Source organism: Paramormyrops kingsleyae, chromosome 2, assembly GCF_048594095.1.
Source record: "Paramormyrops kingsleyae isolate MSU_618 chromosome 2, PKINGS_0.4, whole genome shotgun sequence".
NCBI lineage: Eukaryota > Metazoa > Chordata > Actinopteri > Osteoglossiformes > Mormyridae > Paramormyrops > Paramormyrops kingsleyae.
In genome coordinates this window covers 9,406,111-9,432,148 of record NC_132798.1, presented here as the reverse complement: position 1 = coordinate 9,432,148, position 26,038 = coordinate 9,406,111, and the positions used below count along the sequence as shown (strand labels likewise).

At 39.9% G+C, this 26,038-nt stretch overlaps 2 protein-coding genes across 3 annotated transcripts; both read left to right on the top strand.

The window, feature by feature from the left end:
- The first annotated feature begins 624 nt into the window (after positions 1–624).
- Positions 625–13,463, top strand: LOC111833711 (LIM/homeobox protein Lhx6-like). 2 transcript variants are annotated; one of them, XM_023792264.2, is made up of 8 exons: positions 625–1,090; positions 2,606–2,788; positions 3,262–3,383; positions 10,383–10,600; positions 10,688–10,788; positions 11,107–11,202; positions 11,320–11,494; positions 11,935–13,463. In XM_023792264.2, exons 1-8 carry the CDS (start codon positions 1,013–1,015, stop codon positions 12,012–12,014), a joined length of 1,053 nt encoding a protein of 350 aa, XP_023648032.2. In that variant the 5' UTR covers positions 625–1,012; the 3' UTR covers positions 12,015–13,463. The 2 variants fall into 2 exon arrangements, with proteins under 2 accessions (XP_023648032.2, XP_023648031.2); XM_023792263.2 differs by having other exon boundaries at positions 10,380–10,600.
- Positions 13,464–19,397: 5,934 nt separating this feature from the next.
- On the top strand, positions 19,398–22,747 carry ndufa8 (NADH:ubiquinone oxidoreductase subunit A8). Its single transcript, XM_023792256.2, has 5 exons — positions 19,398–19,469; positions 19,561–19,631; positions 20,798–20,961; positions 22,154–22,319; positions 22,449–22,747. Exons 2-5 carry the CDS (start codon positions 19,581–19,583, stop codon positions 22,584–22,586), a joined length of 519 nt encoding a protein of 172 aa, XP_023648024.1. The 5' UTR covers positions 19,398–19,469; positions 19,561–19,580; the 3' UTR covers positions 22,587–22,747.
- The last annotated feature ends 3,291 nt before the right edge of the window (positions 22,748–26,038 follow it).

Genomic DNA, 26,038 nt, shown 5'->3' with positions numbered 1-26,038 from the left:
TCATAAATCTCATTATCCAGCATGGTGTTCTAAAAGTATGCCTTTTACGATGTGTAATATGTAGGATTGCACTCCATAACATTTCACCGCAGTCGAGCTGTTCTTGAATTTGTATCGGAAAGAGTAGACGTATGAAATTCCAAAGGAGTTATTATTTTGTCAGTTATTCCGCTAAAAAATTACAGCCGCAAGCCTGTTATAGTAGTCCTTAATTTTAGCGCAGAAAATGTTATATATAATATTTTGTGATGGAAATGAGAAATTTGTGAAATATCGAGACATTTTCAGGCTCTAACTTTTACCCCTCTTCTACAACGGTCACTGAAATACGGAACTGGAAAACATTTGCACACTCCGCTACATCCATGTTTCCTATGAATGCTATAATTCATAAAATAGGCCAGCTATACTTGAATTTAAGGTAATAACTGTTATTATATAGACATGATCATTTAATCCACTCACGGATTATTTTCGGAATCGTTTTAGCGGGAATACTACACACCGATGTTTTTAAGGACCTCAGCTACCTCCCCCCCCCCCCGAAGCACCCACCTCCATCCCACGTGAAATAATCGGTTTCAAAGAAAGTGGAAAGAACGTGCCCCACATCAGTCTATCGTAGCCCAGCGCTCTGTCGGAGATAGGGAGCAGATCTGCCAATCCCGCGTCCTTATAATACTTCCTGTGGTTCAGCAACTCCATCCCCAGATGGAAAAGTGGAATGAACAATCGCAAATGCAATACCTTCTTACTAACAATTTCCTGAAGTCGCCCACTGAGTGCGCGGATCTTCTACTGAAATAAGAATAGAATACATTTAAAAGGGAACTTGTTTTTTATGCAATCCTCTTTCTAAACACGGATTAAATCTGGATTCGCGATGTATTTGTGATATAAAGAATGCACCAATTGGCGTTTACTATTCAACATTATAACGAAACTACGTAACCTCCCGGAGTCCAGAAGTTCGTACGTCGCTGTGGATTAGCTTGGACTGGATGTATTGGATATGTTTTGGAAAAATGAAGAACTTGCTCCTCTACGAGAGGGACGTAAACCGTTCCCGAAAGGACTTTCTGTAAAACAGGTAATTCTTTCATCATAGTTATTCTATCATCTGATAGTTAAATTTTGGTTGACATATACCGGACCCAATCACCATTTTTGATTTGCACGGCCTCTTATAGAAAATAACCAATTAATCAAATCCCTCTACGTAATATATGATTGGCAGCTCTGTAAAAAGCTATGCTGAATTAAATTGTCCTTATAAAATCATGCATTTGCATTACAGCAACCTTAGTTTGATTACGGTACCAACAAGATTAATTTTGTTTAGATATTGATCAATAAAAACACGAGTTTCCTTGACTTTAAACTTACTGTTGAGCTTGAATGCTTCCTTAGTCGCGTAGACCACGTAGGAGTTTATTCTCTCTTTATTTGAGCTCAGGTTTCGTTCGTTTTTACGCACGGGGATCTCAGCTGCAGCTGAAACGGCGTATTTTCTTTTCTTTGTGGCATTTGAATAGTTAGGCTTCCTATCCATCCTCTTCAAATTCAATCTATGTTTAGGGAAATTGCAGCTATTGAAAATAGATTGTGGCGCTTTTGGGGCGGCCAGATGCCTTCTATAATTGACAGTTTAAAATGACACTCTATTTTCATTTTCTCAGTGTTTAAACAATTTTAAATTTCTGGTAGTTTATCGCAGCCAATGGTTGCATTGGGCCATGGCGATGAGGTTAAGCGCTTAAGGAAAAAAAAAACAATCCACGTCTAAATTGGCTCATTAAAAAGAAAAATATTTAAAATGTTTTCGAAATCTCTGATTATTTTTTGGACGGCTTGCATAAATCCATTTGGGTAGGTTTAATTCCCGGAAGAGAAACCAATGATTTGGCTTTGAGGCACTGCCATGAAATTTGTCTTGAAAGCGATTTTTCCAGGAGCTATATACTCTAAGTGGCCGAAAACCGGTTGATGAGTGAGAGCGTACAGCGCTCTCTTCGGGTTATGAACAAAGCGGATCGACACGATATATTATTCTATTATTGTGCTGTGTTTAAAATGTCTTTTAATACCGACTATTAAAAAAATAAACATATAACTTAGGGTTTTAGTTCAGTTTGACCTCTTAATGCATTTCATCCAAGTTCAGTATCAAACTAATTTTCAATAAAAACTCGCGTTCTAGGTTTATTCATTCATCGATCTTCCAACCGCTAACCCTATAGTAAGGGTCGCGAGGTGCTTGGTTTTTGACTGTGATCAACCTTAATTTACATATTTTTTTCCTATAATTGTTTATTCATCCACAAAATGATATAACGTTAATCATGTTGTTGAAACAACTTAAAGTCTATCGTTTTACTTTGTACTTTGTGGCTTTTTCAAAACACTAAACGTAGCTTGAAATACAAAGATGCAATTGGTTCACCGAGCTGTCACAGCGTCGTTTAAGAATCGCAGTCGTCTGTATCGCTTCGGTAAGCATTTCTCCAAGTACAGAACATCTGAGAGAAACGTTGCAGTCATCTGTAAACGGAAAGAAAATAAATGGATTTCCTATTGCTAAATGCCCCGCATTTCCTCAATACAGTCTAACTCGAATGGACAATACATAAGGTCGAATATGGAAAAAGAGGACACTGGCTCCTCGCCGAGTTCACCGTCAACACCATCCATATGGTCGCCTGCGTCATCCACCTCATCAGTGCTGTCCACTGGAAAGAACACGTGTGCGAATTGTGGGCTGGAGATCCTGGACAGATACCTGCTTCAGGTGAGGCTATGCGTTAACAACGCCGAATACTAAAAATAAAATCTTTTTCTGTCTCTCTCACGAATGTATTTCACTACGAGCATTTGGTAGGCTAATGTAAGCGTGTCATTTTTCAATTAAATCACTAAGAAATATTCAATTGAAATGGTAAGACGACAGAAGAAAATTACCGGATTAGTTAATATTTTATTTTGTAAATGAAATAAATTGATACGCTATTTTGGATACTGTTGATTATGGCAATCCGGGGCCTCCACATAACGCATTATTGGCGTAGCTTCCGATTTCACGCGTTTCTCTGGTCATTCGATTAACGGAAAGAAATGTTACAAAATCAAAGCACATTAATTTTTTTAATAGCATATCAGCAAAATAACAGCAGTACTTCACATTATTTTGCTATTTCTATAGTTATTACATACAATGGAGAACGATGCAATATTTTATACTAATGTTTTGGCTTTTTTGAACAGGTGAACAATTTGATCTGGCACGTGAGGTGTCTGGAGTGTTCGGTCTGCAGGACGTCGCTACGTCAGCACAACACCTGCTACGTCAAAAACAGAGAGATTTACTGTAAAATGGATTATTACAGGTAGGTAAGTTTTACATTTCTGCCATATTAAGCAATGTTTTCATTTCAGTGAAAATAAATCCACGGCCTAAAGTTGCAGCTTTGTGAGAGCTAAGGTTCCCGCTTTTTAATTGTATTACTCACAGAAAACACACTTAAACGCCGCAGTGAATGAGTGGGCTCACGTATAAGTAATATTTAAGAATTTGTATGCAACGTATATTTGTTTTTAAATAAATATTACATTTAATCTATGAATAATTGCATTAGGTCTGTATTAAGTCACGTGCGTCGACATGGCCAAAACCAATATTACAGTGTTCAGAAAACCGAACATAAAGAACAAAACTAAACTTTTTGCATTTGTTATACAATAAGTAAATGTCCAAAAGACATGTGAATAATTCATAAAATAATATTAGAATTATATAAGAACTGTAGCCTATATAGGCCTAGGAATATACAAGTATTGTGTTTGACTGTTAGGCAGGATTGAAGTGATATCTGCCTTGACAAGTAGCGCAGGAGAGTTTGAAATGGGAGGGGCACAACTTAATAATTTAAATACAAAAGTCTATTTATTGGTTGGATGGTTTATGGGCAAATTAAATATTGAGAGACACACGTTCCCCCAGCAGGGGCGTCGGAGGGACATGGATACCCTTACAGATTCGGGGAGCCAAGCACTTTACAAGCCCTTAAACACGTAAATTTATAAAATTATGTAATGTAAGGGCGGGGGCAAGAAGCCCCAAGGTGACATTTTGTCTGGGACTCCAGAATATCTAGCTACCTTCCCGTTCCTACGCCACTGGCCTTCACCCATTAGGCGAATCAATTAGGCCTGTAAAAGCGACTGGTCGATTAAAAATGATTCTTTGAGTAAAAAATAGGTTCAAAGGAATTAGTGCGTCCTCCTAATCCTAAATTGCAGCGCCTATACTGGCGCTCCTGCCAGAGTGTGATAGACAGCGATGCTTCCTCTTGATGTTTTTTGACGTAAAACTGAATGCATGGCTTGTTTCCGGGTGGATCGCGAAACGCTCCGTTTTGGTAGATTGTAGCCAGTGACGGTACTCACCTTGTTATTCACTAGGCCTACCGGTAGATTATGAGAGATTTGTCAAGTTTGGAGATGCAAATAGGCCGAAAATAAATATTAGACGCACACTAGTTTGTAAAATATGACAAATATGTATGCAGTTATAAAGGTGATGTAGCCTAGCAATTTATGACTATAAAATTGAATGCCTTATAAAAATGATTGCTATTCAAGTATATATTTTAAGTAGCCTGAAGTATGTGAATGGACGATTTAAAAATTTTGCTAAATTTTATTTCACTTTTCTAAAATTGAGGAATCTGCCATCACACATCTGCAGGAATACGTAAAACGCACTTGTAACCAGTTAGGAGGATAAATAAATAAACCGTAACACTAGTACTACGTAGCCTACCGGCCCAGTGCAATCACTGAGTGTAGCGTATAAACTTGTTTGGACTATGCAGATGATTGTATTATTATAGTTACGGAGAATAAACCCCAATTGTGCCCAGAAGCTAGTTTAATATAAGTGAAATAAGTAAATAAACGTAACATCCTTTGTTTACACCATATATAATATATATGCTTGTCTATACCATATATAATTTAAATGATACAGCGTGTTCAAAATAACTTACATAGCCGGTGCAGACATTGCCCGTGTCTTAATTAGATGTGGAAATCTTTTTAAATGCTCTTCTCTAATTATTTTATACATGTATATGTGTGTGTGTGTGTAGGCCTATATATGTAATTGACATCTGAAATAGCCGTACGTAAGCTGGTTTACTTTTCATAAATTGTTGATTTCAGTAGACGCTGAATGGTACCAGTAACACCAACACAAGATAGTTTACAAAATTAAATAATGTTTTTTATGACGTTTTAATTTAATTATATATAAATGTAGTATGTTCGCTATAGCCCTATAGATCATATTTTACAAAACTAAGAAATATTGTGATAACCACAACATAGTCTGTAATTTAAATTCTACTTTATATCAAAGTGTATTCTATTTTAATGTACACCATAATCTTATATTAAAACGTTAAACAACATCGTAATTTTTTGTGTGTACGTTTTTTTTTTCATGTATAAGATTAATGAAAGTATAAATTTAAATCAATGGTATTCTAATATGTGAATAGAACATAAATTTGAAAGATAAAATCACTGACCTTGTAATACCTGAAATGTTTTTTTTTTGCTGTTTATATTATCCGTACTGATCCAGCTTATATATAATGTAATGTATCTATATATAAGGCAATGTATTTATATATAATGTAATGTATTCTAAACCTTATAGTTGTATATAAAGTAATGATCTTAAATATGAACACAAGAAACAGCAAATACCAAACATTTTTTTTATCAAAATGAAAAATGTATTTAACCAAAATGAAAAGGAAATATTAGCATCCTTAAAACATAATGTTCTTTTAGAAATGAAAACTTGTTTGCTTTGATTTAAATTTCTAAAGTGTAATTTTAAATACATTCTTCTCTACATAATTTTAACACTGAATAAATAATGTATTTACGAAAGGTTTATAAACAGTTTACCAAAAAATATTCTATATGAATAACAGGAAACAGCATTATTGCATTCATATTAGTAGTATGTAAATAATAAACAATTATTTATCTTTTTCTATTATTATTCAACAATTATTCAAGTATTATAAATGTTTTATGAGATTTTGTTTCTGGAGAAATCAAAGACAAAATGTAATTTATATGTACCAAAATTTTCTGATGTGAGTTACATAATATTTCAGGAAATTTAACTAATTTAATTTAACTTAGGCCTATATTACAAATAGTATAACAGGTATAGTAATTTATATTAAGTGATGGTAAAGAGGGAGCAGATGATGGCGGTAAAGGAGACCCAGGATGGAGAACGTACCTGGTCGCACACGGCAGAATGGGCTTCTTCTTCTTCTTCTTAAAAATAATAATATAAATTGGCTAGTAGACGCCCATAGTACCTGAAATGCACCAAGACACGGAGGTTCGAGTCCCATGACCAGCATCAGCTACATAACGACATATACTCATTGTTGTAGGGTGTAGATCTGGTTATGGAGAGTAAGGATATCTCCTCACTGATGTTGTGGGAGTACTGTGTGTTTCGGAGGGTGAGGGGGGTTAGGGGTGATTTGGTCTCTACCGATGTTGTGGGAGTACTGTGTGTTTCGGGGGGTGGGGGGGTTCAGGGGAGATTTGGTCCCTACCGATGTTGTTGGAGTACTGTGTGTTTCGGGGGGTGGGGGGGTTCAGGGGCGATTTGGTCCCTACCGATGTTGAGGGAGTACTGTGTGTTTGGGGGGGTGGGGGGGTTCAGGGGCGATTTGGTCCCTACCGATGTCGTGGGAGTACTGTGTGTTTGGGGGGCTGGGGGGGTTCAGGGGCGATTTGGTCCCTACCAATGTCGTGGGAGTACTGTGTGTTTGGGGGGGTGGGGGGGGTTCAGGGGCGATTTGGTCCCTACCGATGTCGTGGGAGTACTGTGTGTTTGGGGGGGTGGGGGGGGTTCTGGGGCGATTTGGTCCCTACCGATGTTGTGGGAGTACTGTGTGTTTCGGGGGGTGGGGGGGTGATTTGGTCCCTACCCATGTTGAAATCAGTTCTGCACCCTTGTATCCGTTGCAGTTTGGCAGCTTCAGACTTGGTGTTTTCTGACTGCGGTACATGGATTCCTGACCCTAACCTCTGAAAAACTGGCTATAACATGCTGACTGTGACAGATCTAAGTTTATTGGTATTTTTTTGCAGTTTTTATTTTTATATCCAGATAATAGTCAAAGGGCTGATTGTACAACTCGCAAAGGAACAGTATTTCTGCAAGGTTAGAGGCTGCAGTGCATATGGCAATGAATGAGCTTTGCTGAGGGAAAGCAGGTATATGCTTCTTAGGGGTGGGGGGCAGTCTGTCTACTCCAGATGGGCCTTTTCACTGAGGTACACCAGAAAGTGATCAGTAGTCTGGATGGGGGGGGGGGGGGCAACTCTTCATGTGAGACTGACAGCTCAACTGATGATGTGTAATTGCAGGAAACTGAAGTGTGTTTAGACTGAGCAGCAGTACGCAGGGTGCAGTGTGTCTGTGGACCAAAGCTGACTGCAGCCACACAGGAGGCAGATAGTCGGTGCTTCAGGTGCCCCCTTGTTTATAGGCAGCAGTGGAGAGCGACATAGCAAGGCTACAGGCACAAAGGTCCCTGCATCTCTCTCCTAGGAATCAGTGCATAAGTGGTTATAATCTCCAAGTACCATCCGTACCGATTGTATATAATTATTGTCTATAGGTTCAATGTGGGGGGGGGGGGGGGGGGGGGTTCTACTAGACTTTCCACCCCCCCTTTACTAGGAAGCATAAAATAAAGGGGAACATCCTGGATATTATGGGCAATTTAGAGACATCCGTGGAGGAAACTCACACAGCACAGAGTGCAATAAGATTCAACAACCTGCCTCCATGCTACTGGGTTAGATCTGTTTTTATGTATATTTTCCTGTTTTTATGTGTATATATATATAAAATTAGAATCAATAAGGTAGAGGTGTGTAGAACTGCAAAAAAAAAACATCAGAACATAAAGTGTGAGGTCTATGTCTTTCTTTGTAGCACTTACTGACTTAGAAATCATTAGGCGCATTTTGTATATCAAAGAACAACCTTTGCTGCAGCCTGGGTCTGAGTGACCGGCTGATGCCTCATTGGTAGAAAAGGGAGAGAGAGAGGCACGGCATTGGACGAAGCAGTAATATAACCACACTGTAGGTGCTTTAACTGTTATGGCTCAAAAATCAGCAGAAACAGGAAGTGTGCAAAAAAGGGAGGGGCTTTTAGTCCTCCACTCTTTATTAACACAACTAGATATTGGCACATGAACTCTCAAAAGCGATCCTATTAATCCGCAGGACAAATTAAAAGAGCGCAAAATGACCAGCTAACTGCTTTTCTGGGGAAGGTTGTTGAGGTGGGGGCATGGGGAGAATCCAGTAATATGCTCCTGGGGTGGGACAAGTAACCTGCTTGTTGAGACGAGTGCTAAGCATGACTTAAGGCAGGCTGAACATTTAAAGCTATTATATTATATTATATTATATTACTGTATATTATATTATATTGTAACCCAATCATTTAAATTCACTCAAAGAACAGCACAGGATAAAGACAATCTAAGCCAAAAGTGAATTAAATATAAATGCAGATATAATGTTAAAAATAGTCTATATGAGTGTGGCTACTGTAATTTGGGTTAAACCAAGGAAACCACACAATTTATTTTGACTACAGCACCAGTAATGACTTTTTTTGACGAGTCCCATGAAGGATTGAACTGAGAGAACTTTAAATGAATATTTTGATTAAATTAACCTAAATGTATGATGAATGAAACATGTTAGTAGACTATAACCTGCAGAGTCCCTTGTCTGACATAAAAGAAATATGCTTTATTTTTCCTATGAAGCCACTCAGAGTGTCGAACCATTTTATATTATGTATGTCACAGCAAATCCTGTGTGACCTGCCAGTCACTATCCAACACCCTCGGCCAGGCGGTACAGACGCTGCTCTCTCTGTCTTCAATGATCTCTTTCAGGGAAATGTGTGTTTGAGTGCTTCGCTTTTACATAAGACTCTTTTGATTGCTGCAGTTTTGGGAATGTTTGTGCAAATTGTAATACATTATTTTTGATTTCAACTCCCCTGAAACAAATCACATACAGTCACTGGGCCAGGGCTGTTGCATGGTGAAGGGGCAGTGAAGGGGCGATGAAGGGGCGATGAAGGGGCAGTGAAGGGGTGATGAAGGGGCAGTGAAGGGGCGATGAAGGGGCAGTGAAGGGGCAATGAAGAAACAAATGTGAAACAGCTTACTGGGCAGTGGGCACCCAATACACTCCACTTCCCCAGGTACACCTATGATACCAACAACCATTTATGGATTTCTTTTCTACTTCTCAGAACTTCCATTGGTGCATCATAAAATGTAATGAGTAATTAAATACTTTTAAATTAAATACTTTCAAAATAATTAAATACTTTTTAAATACTTAAATTGATTCCATCATCAGTACTAGTTAAGAAGGAAGTACATAAAAAAGGACTACTGAATTAGAAAATTGAAGACTGAAATTAAATTTAAGACAAGAACATCATACTAACGCAATTTGTGAAATGGGCAATTTCCCCTCCATTAATTCATACAATTCAGTTTCACCAAAATTATTACAGTCCCTTGTGAAAAGTACCCAACAGCTTTTCCTGACCTTTTCACCTGTGAAAGCATCTGTTAAAATTCATTCACTGACATTAGTATAATTTTAAAGAATTGTAGTTTAGAAAAACTACACATCTGCGGCTTTATAGGCAACAAACACAGAGCTTACATTTAGATGACAGTGTGCAGATGTTTAAGGTTTACAGTATGACCTTACAGATGGTCCAGTTTTCTCCACTCTGCCATCCTAAACTGGTTTGTGTAGCCAGCAAAGGTGCTGTTGGGCTAATCTTTGTGCAAACGGTTGGTCAAGGTGGGGGCTAGTGTGTGGCTCAATGGGATAGGATGGGACTGGATACTGTCCCTATGATCAGAAGGTTGCTGGTTCAAATCCCATGATTTGAGAGCAGAGTGATTTAACCCCAGTTGCAACAGAGACTGACCTTGATTTCCCAATTGTTTTGGATAAACATCTGCTAAATAAATTAATGAGTCCAAAAACTTGAGTTAATGTGAACTGGCATCTCTAAACTGGGCTCAGTGCGTGAGTGTGTGTCTTGGTAATGATAGGCATCCTGTTGCTGAAGTCCCCTGCTTAGTGCCATGAGTTTCCTGGGATGGACTCTGGGCTCATGTGACCCTGTATCAGATGACTAAATCAGAAAGGGGTCAGTGAGGCTGGAGATTAGCCATCACGATTTCCCACAAACCCCTGCCCTTTCTCCCTCGCAGTAGGTTCGGTACAAGGTGTGCCCGTTGCAGACGCCACATCCACGCGAGCGACTGGGTGCGGAGGGCCAGGGGACACGCCTACCACCTGGCGTGCTTCGCCTGCTTCTCCTGCAAGCGGCAACTCTCCACGGGGGAGGAGTTCGGCCTGGTGGAGGACAAGGTGCTGTGCAGGAGCCATTACGCGGCCACACTGGAGACCTTGCAGTGTGCAACTGGAAACGGTAAGGACCATCTCAGATAGCTGTGGTCGCCCGGGATCCCAACGGGGGCCGACTCGTAGGGTTTACGCATTGTTTACCGGTACACAGGCAACGGGATCGTTTTGGACGGGGCAGAACCTTCAGAGCTGGTCTGTCAGCCCAAGCCAGCCAAAAGAGCACGCACCTCCTTCACAGCGGACCAACTGCAGGTAGGATGCGTACTGGATGTGCGTGAGCGAGTGATGCATCGCAGGTGCCGACTAGTGCGAATGAGCAGCAGCGTAAGAGCTGTTGAGAGATAGCCGCATGATTTATTGCACGTTTGGAAATGTGCACGGGTGCCGCTGACAGATTGCAGTGCAAGACTCTCTGTTTGGGTATCTGCCCAGCTGATGTAGGGAGTGCATGTTTTATTCATGCGTGCACACGGCTAACACAAGGGGGCAGTGTGGTTCACTCTGAACAGAATGCATTAGTGCATGCAAGACACGGGCGCCAATGTGTGACTGATTCAGGTGTGCGAATAGGTGATGCAGGCGCAGTTCGCCCAGGACAACAACCCGGATGCACAGACCCTGCAGAAGCTGGCGGAGCTGACCGGGCTGAGCAGAAGGGTCATCCAGGTGATCATCATCGTGTGACTTCAACTTTCCATCATGTGACTTTTTAAGGCCTCGCAGTGTATGCGCTGAATTAATTCCAGACAAAAGTGTTTTATCATGCCATTGCATTCGTCCTAGGTCTGGTTTCAAAACTGCAGGGCGAGGCACAAAAAGCACTCCCCCCAGTTCAACAGGCCCTCGCAGCCCAGCCCACAGGTCCGTTTGGTGCCGTGTCTGCCCGAGGATTTCCATTACTTACCGTTTGGCAGCCCTGAGAGAGCACGTATGCTGGCTCTGCACGGATACATCGAAAGTGAGTGGCAGCTTCACCCCTCCATGCCCATCCTCCTCCTCGATTCCTTTATCCCGTCGTAATTTCAAGCTTCAAGTTTTATTATCACATGCGTTCCAAGGAACAAAGTGAAATTCTTATGGCACACTTGCAGGATATGGAACAGGTGCAACAGAGAATCAGACACATAGTAGTGGAATACAACCCAAGACAATGCAAGACAAACGTTTGTGCAAAACAAATCAGGACACTGCAAGACAAAGAGTAGTGCAATACAAAACACTACTATAAAAATAAGTGAATAATAAGTAATAAAAAACATTACAGACCACCTCTAAAACTGCAGGCATCAATCCTAAGTCAATTCATGACAGTCCACAGATGTGTCGATATGAGGTATGTTTGAATAAGTAGCCCTGATACACTGTCCTTTAACTGTGACCCTGTGCTGCCCCCTGCAGGTCAACCCTTCTCTGTGCTGACTGCTCCGCCCCGCCCCCGTCAGGTCCTCACCCTGCCCCAGCTGCCAATCAGCCGTTAGCTGCCTCAAGAGAAGGACTCTCCTCTGTATTGACAGTGACTGAGCTGAGCTCTTTGGAGTTTTGTTTCAACTGGGAACTTTTCAGATAAAGAAGGGCTTTCCAGATGGAGAAGAACTTTCCAAAAGGAGTGGACCTTCCCTGCCTGTACTCAAATGGTCTCCCCATTTATTGAGCTTACAGTCCAGGATTCTCATATCACAGCCTTATTCTAAGGGCTCCTCAGTAGACACAAGACCAATGTGTCCCTTCCACACCCTGTACTGTACCTCCTCCATCTCTGCAGTTTCACATGCAAGCCATAGCAAGGTGGTGAGATGCCTGTTCTTAGTGGGAAACCACCAGGGTTTAGGCTGCTGGTTATACAAAAGGGAGCCAATCACATGGATATCTGCTGATGACAGACTGCTTCATGGCATTCCTCAGGAGTTGCATTTGTCCATAATTAATGTTTATGTTGTCCATTATTCATAATATCCATATTCCGCAGGGAAAACACAATTGTATTGCATGTGAGTAGAGACATATAATATTCTACTTGGAATTCATACTTAACCCAAATAACCTTGTCTACAGTCCATAGGAAAAAAAGACTCAATCTTTTATTTCCTTACATGTTTGGCATTTCTTAATAATTTTAACTGACAACTTGTTTCGGAATTCCTAAATATTCTAATTTATTTATTCAATTTGATCACTTAAGGACTAATGGATTAGTGCAGATATGAACTTCTTACCATTTTGAAGCATTTTGACTCATACCATATATCATCTGTCTCTGACTCAGAAATCTGGTTTTTTATGTATCAAACTAATCTCGGTAACACTTTGCCTCGTCCCATTCTGAACGCCAAAACCACTGCGCAGTCAAAGAAGAGCGGCAATTCTTTAAATGACCTCTCGAAGCGGAAGGTGGATGATACTTCAGCTGTGAACTGCTCCAGCACTGATGGAGAGGCGATCGCGACTATCGGTAATAGCATAAAATAAGGCAGCAGGGCTTCTCTGCTGGATGGGAGAGCGGACCCACAACACACACGAACGGCACACTGTCAACCAGCGGTCCGCTGGACTGAAGGCAAGGCTTCGCGGGTCCTTTATTGGAGGAAAAAATACGTGAGCGGCTTCATCATAATCAACCCATTTACTGTCATTGTCACCATATTTTCTGTACAACACTAAATTAAACCAAACAAAACATTATTTCATGTAAATGATTCATTGTGGAATTCCAGTCTATTTCCATATTCCATTTTGCAAACGAAGTAAGCAAAATTAGCGAGTACTGTATACACTGAACACATGCCTCCTTGCGGAAGTATACACGAGTAGGCTAGAGTTTCATGCGTGCTTTTGTGAGTAGTGTCCCTCGAAGCCCATGTGGCTTCACCACCACTCCCCAGCAAATTAGGCCGCACTAGGATTGATCGGTTTGTTTGAGAGAGACAGCAAAGTGCAAAACAGCAAGCGTCTTGTCAGGAAGGAAGTAATCGAAAGCGGTAAGCAAGTTCTCGGCCTATTTCTTTTTTTTTTATTATTATTAAGTACAAAAAAAGTGAATACAACAAATTGGCATTAGTTTGTGTACAAAAAAAAGAATTCTAGTATGGAAGGCTCAACATAATCTAACCAAATTAGATTCCATGCAGTGTATAACAAAATATTTCAAGAAACTAGAAAGAGAATCAAGTATACAAATAGGAAACAAAAACTAAATGAGAATAATAAAATAATAAATAAAAAAGAATCACAGCAACTTATATAATACAAACAAATTAAACAACTTTACTGCCTTTGGATTTTTCATTTTACAGTTCTCGGCGTATTTCATGGGTCACTGTGCCCAGTAATGACGTCACTGCTGTCATTTCTAGAGTGGAAGCTGACTTTCAGCCTGCTTGATGGGACTGATCTCATTGCCATGGTTTGCGAAGAAACGCACTCACCCGTCTTATTAAATACACTCTGGCCTTCACTGAAGAGTTTTAACTCTACATTCAAATGTGAACACATACGTGCGTAACTATACAGCGATTCATTGGATGCATTATTTTGAACGGTAAATTACGCACAATCATAATCAAACATTGAAAGATTTTTGATCTATGGGAAATGAGTAACTTTCACAGGTTCAAAGTTTAATGTAAAAAATGTCCCATGAGTATTATAAAGTTTTAATATTAAGCTCATATGTCTTGCTTTAAAATAAGTTATAGGCCTATTTTCTAAAACCTTTGATCTTATTATATTAGACCTATTTATTAAAATAAAATGCTTAGTGTAAAATAAATGAACAAAACCATATACACCATACACACAAAATACACCATCTGGTGTATTTGCATGCGGGATTCAGTTAACGTGGTATAGTGTTTGGAGGCGAGCTTAGTGGAAGCCCTGTTGGGTGCGCTTTAATTTTAAGCATTTGCACGCGGGCAATTTCAACACGTTTTCCCATTTTTCAAACACGTATGATGACGGCTATTGTGCTGTCAGCTGTTAAAAGTGAAAAGATGCATTAATCCCAGAAACAGCCGGGGTGTTTCCCTTCACAGTCTGCAGCTGCACGCACTTGAGCGCCCTGTCTCAGACCTAATCTGCTTTTATAAGTAGGCTTTAAGTTCCATTGCTATTATGTACGATGGCTTAAGCCTTGTCAACATATCGTTTCCCCAGGAGCCACTGTACCTTGCGGCTGTTTAGTAACCAAATGAGCGGCTTTCAGGGTCCCGCTAATGAAACGTGGTCTCTTAAGATAATGCGATGCCACCTACCCAGATCGCCGGGCGACAATCTAGAATTTTTTTTTTTAATTGCTATTCAAACTCAACGGGAATTTAGTAAGGAACTATCACACAGTTCCTGATTGCAATTATCATCAGCGCATGCTAATGACTTTTACTGCCATCTGCCCTCAGACCACATTTGATTACTTAATTAAGTCCAATAACCAAATTGATAAACCTTTTAAAGTATATCTGAAATATGCTTAATCAGTGCCATTAAACGCAGGGGCGTCAGAAGCATTTTGAATGTGGGGGGGACACACTGGCGGGGGGTCTGGGGACCCTCCCCCAGGGTTTTTTTTAATTAATTAGATACCATTTCCTGCAAAACCCGGAGTGGTCTTTCAGTGGCATGTGTATTCTCATATCGATCAAGTGGAAGGGATTCTTTCGCGAAGCAATAGAAACATCGCTGGGTGAACTAATATTTTATGTTGAATGTGTGATTTAATGGCGGCGACGCCCATGATTAAACACTAAAGCTTAACTGTTCTCCAATGAGGTCCGTCAGAATGCGAAAATAGATTTAATACAAAGGGACACCTGGCAGACTTAACATCAGGACAATGGGGTAAAGGGTCCTCGTTAAAAAGTATTTTTCTTAATCTCTAAATTACAGTCATTATGAAAATTAGCCTTAAAGGGCCAATTTTAAACCGCCATTTCCTATCAGTCGGTAATATTTAATACAAGCTACACAGACTGTTGATGTTGGTGATATCTTGTTTAAAAGTTAACTAAACACTAGGATAAAATAACTGCTCCGTATTCCTGTTCACATTAAAATATAGCCCACTGAAACCTTGAATAATGACTGACTACATGGCAGTCATATATATTGTTGAAGTGATACATTTGTTTCCAATTATTACATTGACCCGTCTGTTGTCCCAGCTACCAGCTGTCCGGTGACTCTGTGTGTATGTGGGTGTTCTGCCATACAAGAACCATCATGAGGTCTTAGCAGGGAGGTACACTGACCAGGCTGCATTTCAGTTTGAGTGCCTGTGACCCAGAAGTGTCTCCACACCTGTTTTAAAGTATCATTTATCTCTGACAAAATGCAAAAAAATGACTCCAAATGCTATGTAACATTTGTTATTAAGGATATTGTTGCATATGCAGCGCTGTTATAGGTAAATCTCAAATCCTAAAGCCTGTGTTTTTCCCCTGACATATTTCAGGCGTCCAGCCCTTCCTTCACCCAAGACAACCCTGTTCTCCTACATCTTTTTCCAGCTAGTCTGTTCTTCAACTGGGTACCTCATTCCTACCACAGAAATTAGATTTAAACCACAGTCATTCCTTGTCCATGACATCGCCCAGTACTGTATGGAGTTGAAACTGTATTGACATGTTTAGCAAGGAAACGTTTGGCTCTTAGAGTGAAATTTTCACTGAAAACCTGACAGACTCGATTCACTTCAAATCAATGATCCCAGAGTTAAAGCACTCATCAATGGAAAAATGTGTTTTACATTTTCTTCAAAATACAAAAAGTTTGATTAACTCCAATATGACACAGACTATCCCCAGACCAGGTTGAAAGTTGTTATCAGTTTACTTACCATTATGAACATTTTAAACATCCTCAGTAATGCAGCTTTAAGAATGAAATGACTTCTCACATATGACACACAGGATGTCTAAATAATGATGTATAAAAATAAGAAATACTTAAATTTTTTCTCTTGTCACTAACTTGACTCAATCAATTACATTTTAAACTAAGCCTTGCTCCATATATTAAATGAATCTTTTAAAGTAAGATTAGGTAGATTAGTTAACAGTTAGTAGCAATATCAAAATACTGAAATTGCTTGAAAAGGTTTTAGCCCTTGCAGGAGGCAAAAAGTACTATATTTCGGAAAGGAGTTCAAAATAGAATTCCCAGAAAGAATAATAAAATAGAAAAAAATACCAAAATGAGAACCAAAAATTACTCTGCGGCCCTTTCAAAGCACTTGAAAGAACTAACTCTCTCTTAAAATAATGTTGCTCGACACACGTATATATAAATGGTCAAAACATGAATAGAACATTCAAACAGCAGGTGAGCCAAACAAAAAATGTTTTCCCTTGGGTGTCCCCACCAATTTTTCAAGTCCTCATTTTAAATTCCTTCTGTTTTGATGTGTTTCACACAACTTCTTAAACCACTAATTGGCTGAAAATTACTGGTTATGAGAGCATTCTTGGAATGTTACACTTTACATTCTTGAAAATAAAATGTGGAAATTTTCTGTTTTGGAAATGTTTTACTTAAGTAACAGAGAACAGACATAGTGCAATATGCATTAGGTCTGCCTTGTTAGATAATGACATTATAGGAAGCTTAGAATAGTGCTTAAGATTAATGGAAATATTTCTACAACAGTAGCAGAATATTCTAAGAAACTCTTTCTTGAAACCTGTTCCATTCTAATGAAACATCCTTAACACATTCAGGTGATGTCATTTTTAAGATGATCTTTCACAGAAAATTTCCATCTTTATAGACTGTTCTATGGAGTACTATAATAATTTGTGATTTTCAAATTTCATTTGCTATAAATGGATTTGGTCATAACAAAAAATATTTTGTCATAGATATTTTATACATTCACAGTATCATACATTGTTTCTTCTTTGGCGAGGTACCATTACTTAGGAAATATTGCAATATAACACTTATCTAAAGCTACACATAAATAACTCTCCATCACAATGTAGCCAAAATTATCTGCAGGATTCCAAAGTTTTGATGTAGACAATGTAACTTAAGGCTGTATATAAGAATACTGGGAATTTCATTAAAATCATGTACTGCAAAAACACAACGGAATTCTCAAATACCTTGCCTACAGTATGTAATTTGGTTTAAACATTGCTTTTGGGGCAACTGAAATGATCATCCTAATTGACCTGTGGATCAACTGGTTTATTTTAGAAACAGAACCTGTACCAGTAATTATGCTACCAATTTCATTGCAAGCAATTCAGGCAGTTTCATTGCTGACACAGTATCAATTACTTTGAAAAAAAAAAACATTTCAATAGAAATATCCAAGATATTTCAGACAGCAGTGGTCTTCCTTCCATACACATCCATTTTCTGTACTCACTTGTCCTATACAAAGTTGCGGGGGTCTGGAACCTATCCCAGAATCTAGAGGCACAAGGCAGTGAACAGCTCTCAATGGGTGCCAACCCACTGCAGAACACGCACACATTCACACCTGTGGACAGCTTGGCAGCTCTAATTCACCTTAGCATGTTCTTGGATTGAAGGGGACAACTGGAGTACCTAGAGGAAACCCCACAATGACATGGGAGAACATCTAAATTTCACACAGATGGAATTTTGGCGGAGAATTTAACCCCAGGCCCAGAGGTATGAGGCAAAAAAGCTAACCACTGTGTCATCATGTCCACTGAAGCTGAGGGGGCACTTGATATCTGAAGTTGTTTTTTTATTTAATTTTATTACCTTTTAATTATTATGTATCTATGATCATTTTATACAATTAGTCAAACGTATTCTTTTAATTATGTCATACATATCATACCTCTAAAAGCTACACACCCCCTTGTTTGTGGTATTGGTTTCTTCTGAACCTCTTAACAGCAGGTATGCGCGCGCTCAGAACTTTGCCTTGAGTAAAAAAAAAAAAAAGAAAAGAAAAAACTTGATGTCGCAAGACATTAGGTTGTTGAAGTAGTTTGTGGAGCGTTCGCGTCATAAACTTCCTCAGAAGTGTGCGAAAATTAATTGCAACTATTTATACATAATTGTATTTGTGAAATATACGCATAGTTTGCTTTGCAAGATAGTGGGTTGCTACCTGTTAAAGTTCGCCATGCCTCAATCCGATTGTTTAGCCTTCTGGCTCGCTAGCTAGTCTTGGCTTTCAATAGCATAGCATGCTATTTAACATTACTAAAGGAGAGCTCTGTGAGTATCATGACAGTGAGCTGAAAGTGTTTATCACCAATATCACATGATTATAAGGGCTGATGGCAAAACGGAACAACTGAATTCCATTTGTTACCCCCAGAGGCAGAGGAAAAAAAATCAACATTGTTGACAAAAACGACAGAAAGCCACAGTCCTGTCAAATTACAGAAAATTGTGACATTATTTTCTCTTTTCTTTTTTTTTTGGGGGGGGGGGGGGAGGACTCCCCTACTCAAATTGTGCCCCCTCATAATATTAGCTTGCATAACGCCCTTGCCTGGCTTATCTTAAAAATAACTAGCTTAAAAACTAAAAACTATTGATTTCAAATGCAGAGAGGTAGTATATTTTTCACTTCTACATCAAAATATTTGAAATTTTTTGGTATATGTAATGTCGATGTGACAAATATTAATATATTAATTATATGATAGTATTCTAATAAAGGTAGTAAACATTATACTCGCATCAATAATATGAATATGAACAATTCTAAAAAAAGAATAATACTAAATGACCAATACCTGTAACGACTGTAGGAGGATGACGTACAGTAGAGATACGTTGCTTTTGCTGCTATTTGAGTCCCAGATGCATTTTAAATTTCAGCAGAGCCAACATGGCGGACATAAGCGCACAGTCTCCTAGTAGTAATCTGATTCGACACGGAGGCGGATATATCCGCCTTGCGCAGGCGCTGTAGCTTGACCTTCCTCTCGCGGCCTTGTACGCCGGTACGAAGTTTCGTCCTCTTGTGTAACGGGGACCTTGAGTATATTTCATTTTCTCAATTTAATTGAGTTGTATTTTTCTTTTATTGTACAGGGGGATAAATAATTAGCGCCATGCCGGGTACGGTAGAGCTCCCCACTCTACAGGAGCTTAATATTGAAGAGGTATGTGTGACTAGTTAGCCAGCGCCGTATTAGCTAACAAGCTCCATTTAGTCGTTTTGCATAGTCCTGTCATTATCTAAGCTTCGTGTAAAGAGCATTCAGCGTGGAATAATTGTTATTGTTAGCTACCCGACCAGCCAGATTTATGGACTTGGTATCAACGAGTTAAATATCGAGTTTGATGTATGTTCCTGTATTTGCATGTGAACCCTGACTAGCTGGCTAGAACCGATATATCTATCATCCAACTATATGGTTATTCAACACTTTATACGCAGCGATGATATTTGATGGTGGAATATGTGTTAATTGTGCGAGCTGCCACCAGAACCAGTCATTTAAGAAAGAACCCCCGCCTGTGTAATTATGCCCTCATTCCTGCACCTTATGTACTTGTGGAGGGTGAACTTGAAAACATTATAGTGTCAAGAGTAATACGATAACTTTCACGTTATACTTGGCTGAACTACACTGGTTCAAATCTGTGTTTTACAAAGATTTGCATCTTAAAAGCAGATACTTTCTATGCTGTAAGACTGGACAAGGCATGGAGACCTACAATGTCACTTAAATTACCTGTTGAAATGTATTTGTACCTTGGGTGCACAGGCAGGAAAAATGCTACTTAAGGAAAATATCTGCAGTAAATCGCACCTGTTCTTCATCTGCATCTCTGCATATGTTTAGAACGGGCCAGGGGGGGCATGTCCGTCAGGTTTGCTTTACTCCTTTTTTTTTTTTGTCTGCCTGGGATATGTTAACCATACCTCATTTAAAGTGGACTTTTAAATGAAAATCGGCAGGTCAAACCATACGTGCACGAATGCACAAAATATCACGTGATATTGGCTGATTGAGATTAAGTTTTGAGATACCAACAGTCTGTGTGCAGTTACTGTCCTTGCTTTGGGACACAACAGCTAGTGTTGTTGCTTGAGTAACACTAGGTGAGATCCTTCATTAGGTACCCAGGTTGAGTCTGTTGCTTTTGCATTATTAAAATATTTTATAAACGTGAATGTTTTGCTGAATTGCACATGGTTACATTTTGAATAACGGAAGTGTTTTTGGAGTCTGGCGGCCAGGTGACTATGGATCTGACAGGGATGTTAGCAGTTGTGCATGTATGTGCATTCACTTTACTCATGGACCTCTGCGTGCAACAGGTGAATGTTTCATCAGCGGTGCTGAAGGCAGCTGCCCACCACTATGGCTCTCAGTGTGACAAACCCAACAAGGAGTTCATGCTGTGCCGCTGGGAGGAGAAAGATCCCAGGAAGTGTCTGGAGGAAGGCAGGAAGGTCAACGAGTGTGCACTGCAGTTTTTCAGGTACTCAACATGCCTGTGCAGACGGACTTGTGCTCCTTGTTAGCTTTGTACTTTTTTATCCTTTCATTTGCTAGTAGTGTAATGGATCGTGGTTGATCCATGATTGATACGGTATCCCAAACTCCCCCGTTTCGTCAGGCATGTGAACCACGGATTAATCACAAAATTTAACCATAATAGTGTGAAATTCAATTTTACTGTAGCAGTTACTTTTTTTAAAGTAGTAATTGCCTTAATCGCAATGCTGCAGAAGTTCATCGAGGACATTCACATTCATTCAGTGTTTGAAATTCATTTATCACAATGGGGGAGAATTCCTCCCTTATGTAGAACATGGGAGGAATTATAGATTTTCATCTGGAATGTAATAAAAAAAATATAAAAAAAAAACTGCATGGATTCAGTAGCATTACCCATGGCATTTTTTAGTGGAATCTGCTCCCCCCTTTCTCTTGGCAAACGCTGTTTGTGTGTTTAATTACCACTTTTGTTTTCCAGAGATGATGCTATTTTGTGATCTCGAGAAAATAACCTGTGACTTGGAGAAAACATCCTTTGTCTATGTTGAAATCACAAGAAAAATAAGTTGTGTACTTGACATATGACAGAAAAACATAATGATGGATGTTCTCTATGGACTTCAATATAACGTGGAAAAGAAACAAATCAGTTTTGTGTTCATATGAATGGGCCCTGTTAAGTTCCTTGCTTTAGGTGTTTACACATAACAAATGGAAAGCAAAGTTATATCCATCCATCCGCTTGTGAGCCCAATCCCTGACTTAAAACCGTGATGCAATCTGAGCCATGACGTTTCGGGTCTGTTGCACCCCTGTCATTTGCTTGTGAAGCTGTATTGGTATCGCTTGCCAGACGTCATCCCCATTAAGCTCCTTTCTAACTACAAGTTAAGTAAGTTCACAACAAGTCAGCAACTGATCCAAACAAAGTCAGAGAGTGCATAAATAAATGCACACTAATCACTAAATGGTAATAATATTTAAACGAATCAATGAATCAAATGAGCCCTAACGTGAGTAAGAGGTTGACTTCCTTTCCTGTCCAAGGAGCTGGTCAGATTGCAGCTGTTAATGTATATTCTGTGTGTATTATAGACTTCCTTAGAAGACTATATATCTGCGCATTGTGTCGCTGTGGTTGTGGAGGAGCCGTACTGCTCTCTGTCTCCCAGGCAGATAAAGACGAACTGTGCGGAGTCCTTCACAGAGTACTGGACCTGCCTGGACTACTCCAACCTGACCGAGTTGCGCCGCTGTCGTCAGCAGCAGTACGAGTTTGACAGCTGTGTCCTGGAGAAGCTTGGCTGGGAGCGACCCGGCTTGGGTGACTTGTCCAAGGTGAGATCTTACAGGTCAGGGTACGGAATCCTGTTAGCTAACGGGTGCTTTCAGGTGTTCCCAGTTTCATACTCACATTTAACTGTATGTCTAATTTAAAAATATGTACCCCTCCTTATTGCTTTTCAGGTTACTAAGGTGCAGACCAGCCGGCCTCTACCTGAAAATCCCTACCACTCAAGGCCTCGACCCGAGCCCAACCCGGTCATCGAGGGTGGTCTCCAGCCCGCCAAGCATGGCAGCCGTCTATTCTTCTGGAACTGGTGATGTGGCATCAGCCGTGGAGCTCTCCACCCAAACATGGGGGCTGGTACGGTTCAGAGAGGACTTTCCTGTTGTACCATATAGTGCTCTCCTGTCACCTGCATAGCCAGGTTAATAAAAAGAAAAACCTCTAAGTGTGTGATGGAATAAAGTTGTAATTTAAACTGTTGTGGGGATGATTTAATGGACTCATTTTACATGGAAATTATCATTTCTCAGAAGCCTTCTTTCAGATTATGTTCTTTGTACTGCATGATACTACTGAATAGACATGTGCACACAGACTAGGCTCTGATTAAACCTTAGGATAGGGACAACGACTGGATTTTTACTCTCTGGACCTGAATTACTCAACTCTGCTAACAGCTAATGTGCATGGCTGCATCTGCAGTACATCCTGCAGGAATATGCTATAGATTGGTAGGAGTTACGGTGAGTTAATTTAAATAAACAAACAAATTAATAAATAAAATGAAACACTTCATCTGTCTTCCAATCGCTTGTGGGCAGTATTATTATTTGTCAAACCCTTGGCTTAAATTGCTGCTTAAATTGCTTTTTCTAGTATAGCTTTGGTCTTGTGCTTTTATTTGATGTCATATTGAAAGGTGGGTATTTGTAACAGTTGACCCATGTTTCACGTCTAAAAAAGCCTTAATGTGTTCAGTCTCTGGCAAAAAAGAGTTTTTCTGTGACCGCCATGCTTGAGGATAAGCTTGGTTTTGACTACGTAACTGTTCAATGACCAAAAGTTCTTTTGTAAATATACCAGAACTCAATTTGCATGAAAAACTCATAATGTCATAAATTTTGATTTCACAAGCTTGTGGCCTTGTTAAAATCTGCAGAACTAAGATTAATTTGTCTTCTGCGTGATGAGTCGATGGAATAATTCTGAAACACCTGTCATCGTCTGGGTTTCTCAAACACAGCCCTGTCCTTCAGAGACCCTGGGACAAGCCTCCGTCAGCTCCACGGCATGCACTTTGGCAGTTTTTTGGCCAGTTGTTCAATGTGCAGGGAGCACTGGACTCCTCAAAAGCTGTGTAGAGCATGTTCACGATCCAGTAGACACTCAAGGGCTCGATCCAACAAAACATAACCGGGAAAGGTCAGGTTGTATCAGGAAACCTCTATAAAAGAACTGCTGAAATGTGAGACCATGTCAGGCTTTGGTTCAAAGTGAAGATGAGAGGGGAACATCAGAGCCAGAGTTTCTAAACAATGGTGCACAGAAACCTATTGTCAGCTTTGAGATGTTTCCAGAAGACAACTCCTTGCAAACACATATCTATGACTATGGAACGTGTAATGAAATATTTCTTGCTATGGATGTACTGAAATGAAAAAAACTCAAATGTGTACACTGATATGTTACACTGCTGGTTTATCTCAGTTTGGATACTAAAATAGGTCAGTAGATGACCTGAACAGCCCTAACTCACCAAACCCAGTTACTGTCCTATACGCCTTTTTTTTTTTTTTACCATAAATGACCTCATTTGCTTGTTTTTTTGTTGGCAGCATGACAGACGTTACTGAAGCAACCTGGACATCTTACAATGCTACTCTTTCGCCGGTTTTTATAGCTGGGTGTTGACTTCAACATTTCAGCAGGTTGCTCCAGATCCACTCTATGGGCTTTGACATTTGGACACAGGTCCTGTTGATTAGGCATCAGGCTGCCACCCTCTTTGGATTCCTCTGTTCATCCCATCAGTGCAGGACTATAATAAGGGACACACAGTGTCTAGGTCTTTTTTTATCAACCATATGTTTCTACTGTAATACCACCATAATCCATTAATAATCCAGGCTGCGGGTCTCAACGTCTCCTACTTACACCAAGATCCTTTAGGTTAGGACATCGCTCATAGCAAACCCAATTCGGCGAGAACACAGAGAAGCCTTTGCCCTGAGCCTTAGTCCAGTGCTGTTTGTAGACGATGAATCAGTCTAGTTGAAAAGAGCCAGATATTTCTTCTTTTGCTGACCAGATGTACGGTCAAGCACCTGGTCCCAAAGGGCCGTAAAAGGAGTTAAAACTAAGGAGTGTCTTTTGAGAAAAAAAAACTAGTAATTCAATTCATTCACCTGTTAGGCGCTGTTCTGGCGGCTTTTATATGGTGAATATGTAAAATAACACTTAAGTACAATTATGAAATTATGGATTTTGTGGATATATCTATCCCTTTCATATCTGTATGCAAAGGATAATTGTGTATTGTTGTTCCTTCTGTGTTTAATAGTTTTGCACATTCTGTGCTCCTGGCGTGCTTTCATAAACAATCACAGCTGTATTACGTACACAGTCAAAGCTAACCTTTTTTTTTTAAATTCGGTGTAACGTTTATACCAGCGATGTATCTTTTTTTTTTCATTTTATCCAAAAAGACATGCAATCTGGCTACATATTTGACTGGGACAGGTCAGATTTATTGCTGTTCTCCAGAGGATGACAGCAGAGCCCTTTAACGGCTTCCCGATAAGCCCCTACTGATAATAAGCATGCTGCCTGTTTCTCGCTGCTGAGCACTGGACCAGTGCTTCACCTGGAATGACTTTCAGGATATCTTTGAATAAAAATGATTTTCAAGCTATGTGTGGAGTTAAATAAGTAAAATTTAGTTTAGTTTAGTTTATAAATTGCCCCAATGGACTGGCATCCCTTCTGAGATGTTCCTTGCTTTATGTCTTGTGCTTCCTGGGATCAGAAACTGGATCTTCTTGATCATGCACTGGATGAGCAGCTGTGGAATGAATGAATAGCCATAGGCATTACTACTACAGACACATCACTGAGCTGTATATGTCAGGCATCTGTGAGGCAAAGCTAAAATAACTTTGCATAGGCAAGTAAACAGCTCTTCTTTTCCTGGGGTGTCTGATTTATTATGGGACATGTTTCTCAATAGTGCCAAAGTGTTCTGCACTCTGTCCATGAATGGTAGGGAGCCATGCGTGGACGGGCGTGAGGGAACACGGGAGTCGCCTGACCCTCTCACACATGTCAGCAATTTGGCCACTTTGTATGTTTTGGATATGAAAAAGCATTTCAAAGAAAATAGCAAAAGGGGAGTTTCCTTTTTGCGTCTGGCAGCTGCGCCTTGCAGCAAATTGCTTTCAGCTGGTGCTGTACAGGTCAGGTTTGCTCCAGTAATATCAACTGATACGTTAGGGTTGTGAAAACGGTGATGTAAACATAAATGGAACAAGCGAATGCAGTGAAAGGTCCTATCTTGGTACTTGGTTGCCTGGTACTGCAAAGATAAGTCTTTTGGTGTGCAGTCCTGCTCTGTGCTTCATGGACACACTCATCTGGATGAGATTTCCTCTTTGTGGTGAGGCTGTGCATGTTTCTGTGAGGTCCTACCTTGTTTCCAGCAATCTGTGGCGTAAAGCTGAGAAATTGAGTTCTGTGAGTTTTAAGCTGCAAGGAGGGATTGTGGGTCTCT